Source organism: Oryctolagus cuniculus, chromosome 1 (genome assembly GCF_051225735.1).
Source record: "Oryctolagus cuniculus isolate XC-2025 breed Fujian yellow rabbit chromosome 1, ASM5122573v1, whole genome shotgun sequence".
In the NCBI taxonomy this organism is placed as follows: Eukaryota; Metazoa; Chordata; class Mammalia; order Lagomorpha; family Leporidae; genus Oryctolagus; species Oryctolagus cuniculus.
In genome coordinates, this window is record NC_142867.1 from 17,244,879 (window position 1) to 17,250,052 (window position 5,174).

Genomic DNA, 5,174 nt, shown 5'->3' on the forward strand with positions numbered 1-5,174 from the left:
TTTGAGTCTCAGATCCACTTCTATTGCAGTTTCTTGATAATTTGGAGCCTCGGAGGCAGCAGGTGATGGCTCATGTACCTGGAACTCTGCCAGTTGCTCATGGACCTGAGTTGTCTCTGGCTCCTGCCTTCAGCCTGGCCAGCTGTTGAAGCAGGGAACAGAAAATCTTTTGCCTTCTCTATTTCTAGCTCACTGTTTGTATGCCTTTCAAATAAAATGAAATTGAAAAAAAATTTTTGAATGACAAAAGGGGGGAACTCATTTGAATATCATCCTTAGATGAAGTTCAAGGACATTATGCTAAATGAAATTAGCCTGGCACATAAAAGCAATTGCCACATGATTTCACTTATATATGGAATCTAGAATGGTAGTCACCAAGGACTGGAAGGAAGATGTTGGTGAGATGGTGGACAAAAGACAAAAAATTTCAGTTAGGAGTAGTTAATTTTAGAAATTTATTATACAACAAGGTGAAGTTAGTTAACAACAATGTATTATATTCTTCAAAATGGCTACGGGAGTAGATTGTGATTTTTCAACAAATAAATTATACCAATGTGAAGTAATAACACATGTAAACTCATCAATTTTAACATTCCAGCATATATATATATATATATGTGTGTGTGTGTGTGTGTGTGTGTGTGTCTATGTAATAGTTTGTACATCATAAATAGGTACAGTTTTATGTCAATTTATCAATCATATTTAAAAGATTGTAAAAATCAAGAAAAAGGGCTGATTCTGAGGCAAGAGTGAGTTTAGGACATCTGCCATTCTATGATTCTGCTGTGTAGCCCACATCCCATTTTGGATTGTTTTCGCCTTTTAATTCTATCAGTTAGTATCAGCAGACACTACTCTTGTTTATATGATCCCTTTGACTCTTAATCCTATCATTATGATCAGTTATGAACTGAAACTGATCACTTGGACTAGTGAGATGCCACTGGTACATGACACCTCGATGGGATTAAATTGGAATCCCCTGGCACATTTCTAACTCTACCGTCTGGGGCAAGTCCGATTGAGTATGTGCCGAACTGTACATCTCCTCCCTCTCTTATTCCCACTGTTATATTTAGCAGGGATCACTTTTCAGTAAAATGTAAACACCTCACAATAATTGTGTGTTAATTAAAGAGTTCAACCAATAGTATTAAGTAGAAAAAAAATACTAAAAGGGATAAAGTATTAAGTTGTTCCTCGACAGTCAAGACAAGGGCTGATCAACTCATTGTTTCTCATAGTGTCCATTTCAAATCAACAGGTATTTCAGGCATGGAAAGCCAAGACACTGTGGCAAAAAAAAAAAAAAAAAAAAAAAAAGGACATAAATGAAAGATCTCTGTGAGGGAGATCCCAGCAGAAAGAACGGGACACAAAGAAGGAGGTACCTTTCTCTGAAGGGAGGAGAGAACTTCCATTTGACTATGGCATTGTTTAAATAAGATTGGAGTTGGAGAACTCAAAAGGCTTCCATAGCCTTGGCAACTCATGACAAGAGCCTCAGTGATTACTGACGCCATAAACAAGAGTGTCAATCACTAAATCAACATCAGGAGTCACTGTGCACTTACTCCCCATGTAGGATCTCTGTCCCTAATGTGTTGTACTATGTGATTTAATGGTATAATTAGTACTCAAACAGTACTTTACACTTTGTGTTTCTGTGTGGGTGCAAACCGATGAAATCTTTACTTAGTATATACTAACTTGATCTTCTGTATATAAAGATAATTGAAAATGAATCTTGATGTGAATGGAATGGGGGAGGGAGCAGGAGATGGGAGGGTTGCAGGAGGGAGGGAGGTTATGGAGGGGGGGAAGACACTGAAATCCAAAAATTGTACTTTGGAAATTCATATTTATTAAATAAAAGTTAAAAAAGAAAGATAACTCTGCACTTAATCCATCTACACTTTCTATTTAACAATTATGCATCAACAACTAAAATACGTAAAATATTTGTCTTAATAATAGGTTTTGTATAGTTTGTCTTCTAGTGAATTTTCTTCTGGTGCTATCAAATAAAATTTCCACTTAAAAAAAATCAAGATTAAAAAAGAAGCTCCTGGGCCGGCGCTGCGGCTCACTAGGCTAATCCTCCACCTAGCAGTGCCAGCACACCGGGTTCTAGTCCCGGTCGGGGCGCCGGATTCTGTCCCGGTTGCCCCTCTTCCAGGCCAGCTCTCTGCTGTGGCCAGGGAGTGCAGAGGAGGATGGCCCAAGTGCTTGGGCCCTGCACCCCATGGGAGACCAGGAAAAGCACCTGGATCCTGGCTCCTGCCATCAGATAAGCGCGGTGCGCCAGCCGCAGCGCGCCGGCCGCGGCGGCCATTGGAGGGTGAACCAAGGCAAAAGGAAGACCTTTCTCTCTGTCTCTCTCTCTCAGTGTCCACTCTGCACTCTGCCTGTCAAAAAATTAAAAAAAAAAAAAGAAGCTCCTATGTATCTAATAGGCAATAGTGTAAAAAAAAAAAAAATGAAGAAGACTTTCTGATACACATTAAAAATAAAGAGTTATCACATAGGATTTCTAAAGAACTCCAAGAAACTAATAATAATGATAAGAGGTAAGAGGTTGTTCTTAAAACTGCTGCAAATACATGGACATACATTTCCTAGAATGTTGAAAAAAATGAATATCCGACAAACATATTAGAATAAGGTAATATTCAGTAGCAGAAAGGTTTGCAAATGGAATCACAGAGGAACTCAAAGGCTCACATCCATTATATTCACAAAAAATGTCAACAACTCACAATATTAGACAAGGATGAGGAGAGATGGAACTGTTATACACTACCGGAAGCTTTAGGGGGAAACATAATTATCTATGAAAATCAACATGTCAACATTCTACTTAACATAAAATAATTTCTTTCAGTTAGAAACATGAACTTTTACAAAGCATAATTGATGTCTCATATTGCAATGAAAGCAATTTAAACTGATTTATGATGTTCCAAGATGGCTACTGACTGAGAAAACATTTAGGTTTTTCCAAAAAATTGCAAAACAACAAATAATTTACATAACACTAGTAATTTCAAGTCCATAACTAAGTTGAACATAAGTTTTAGGGAATGCACCTCTTATGTGACATAACACATGATTTACTCACATCTTCAGCATCATGAAGGCAAAATAAGAAGCTTTCATTATTCTTCAAAGGTTGGCAAAGATGTAAATGGCAACTAGTGAGAAAAGTCACAAAAATATATGTACAACTGGGATTAGTATGGCTTTCCAAAGCAAAGCATCCACCCTGTCATCAGGATTGAATCTTTCTTCATCATCAACCACATCGCATAAAAACAGAAATAGTCAATAACAGTGTCTTTAATCAACCACAGTGTTATCTGTCACCAAATATCCTGAACTTAAAGTGTATAATAATTGAATCTGGAGGTAATTTTAAATAAAAAGCATAATGTAGCTATAGAAAGATACTATATTGACAGAATATTGAGCCTAAAATTTTAAAATCATTGTTTTGGTTCCAGAGATAATTCTTATTCAAATTTCCTTCTCATTCATTTGGGTGATACTACAGAAATAAAAAGAAACTTCTAAATACAATTCAAAAATATTAAGTTATAAGATATGCTTACTTTTATTAACTTATAATAGAACAACTGTGTGCCTTTTATTTGTCCACTAGAATTTACCTAAGACATTGATTCTCATATGAAAGCATAATTCATTCCATTTCTTTGTAGAATTTCTATACAAAGAAGCATCCCTAAAACTTCCACTGAATTGATCACATCACATATTTTAATCATTTACTACCTCTTAGTTACTCTAGAATTAAGAGCAACTGTGTTCAGTGTAGGACACATGTTCTTATTCTACCATTAGTTAACTTTTTACACCAGAGATTAGCCATAGCATTTTTCATTTCCAAATTTCTCAAGGTATATATTAAAGGATTCAACATGGGAGTCACAATGGTGAAAACCACACTTATGGATTTATCAATGGGAAAATTGGAAACAGGTCTGACATAAATGAAAATACAGGGAACAAAAAACAGGACAACCACTGTGATGTGGGAGCTGCAAGTGGACAGGGCCTTGCGCCTTCCTTCCTGGCTGTGAGTTTTAAGAGAGTTCAGGATGATGCCGTAGGATATTAGGAGAAGACTAAAGATAATCATACAGATGGCTCCACCATTGGCAGCCACAGTGAGGCCTATGAAGTAGGTGTCAGTGCACGCAAGTTCCAACAATGGGTACATGTCACAAATGAAGTGGTCAATGACATTGGGGCCACAGAAGGGGAGACTGTACACAAACACAAGTTGAATCACAGAATGTGTAAACCCTCCAACCCAGGCCACCACCAATAGAAGGATGCAACATCGTCTGTTCATGATGGTCAGATAGTGCAGTGGCTTACAGATGGCCACATAGCGGTCATAGGCCATCACCACCAGCAGGAAGACCTCAGCACCACCAAATAAGTGTTCTATAAAGAGCTGGCCCATGCAAGCCGGGAAGGATATCGTCTTCTTATCACAAAGTAGGTCTATGATCAACTTGGGAGAAACAGCAGTGGAATAGACAGCATCCATGAGTGACAGATAAGCCAGGAAGAAGTACATTGGGGAGCCCAGAGAAGGGCTGGAAACAACGGTCATCACAATGAGCAGGTTGCCCACCATTGTCACCACGTAGATGAATAAAAACATGACAAACAGTGCCTTTTGTCCCGCGGGATCCTGAGTGAAGCCCAGAAGGATAAACGCTGTGACATTGTTACCATGTCCCATTGATTCTTCTATAAAGGCTTGTTTCCAAATAGAAGCTCAGAAGACTAGGACCTGTGGATAGGACTGTAAGGACATTAGGCTGTGGGGCAGGTCTTCACTATATCTTCTACATTGGTTTAATCACAAAATCATTTAATAAGCATCTGGTCAGTTCCTCTTTGAGAGTCGAAGTGGTCTTAGCTTGACAATTCTATAACCCAGGGGTGGTATGATTTTGGGTTGGAGGTAAATTATTCCATTTCTGAGTCTTCTTTCCTTACTTGTTATTTGTTGAACTCGCTCAGTGGAACATTAAGCCTCTGACTATAAGATAAATTTAAAATAAGTAGAAATAAATAAATGAGTAGAATCAGTGTTGTGTGCTGGTAGTATGTGTGCCCAGTAGCTTTAC

At 38.0% G+C, this 5,174-nt stretch overlaps 1 protein-coding gene across 1 annotated transcript; it reads right to left on the reverse strand.

Annotated features, from left to right (window-relative positions):
- Positions 1-3,835: 3,835 nt before the first annotated feature.
- Positions 3,836-4,783, reverse strand: LOC100353327 (olfactory receptor 4A5-like). The gene has a single exon (XM_008272624.5). The coding sequence runs from the start codon at positions 4,781-4,783 to the stop codon at positions 3,836-3,838; it is 948 nt and encodes a 315-aa protein (XP_008270846.5).
- Between the last annotated feature and the right edge of the window lie 391 nt (positions 4,784-5,174).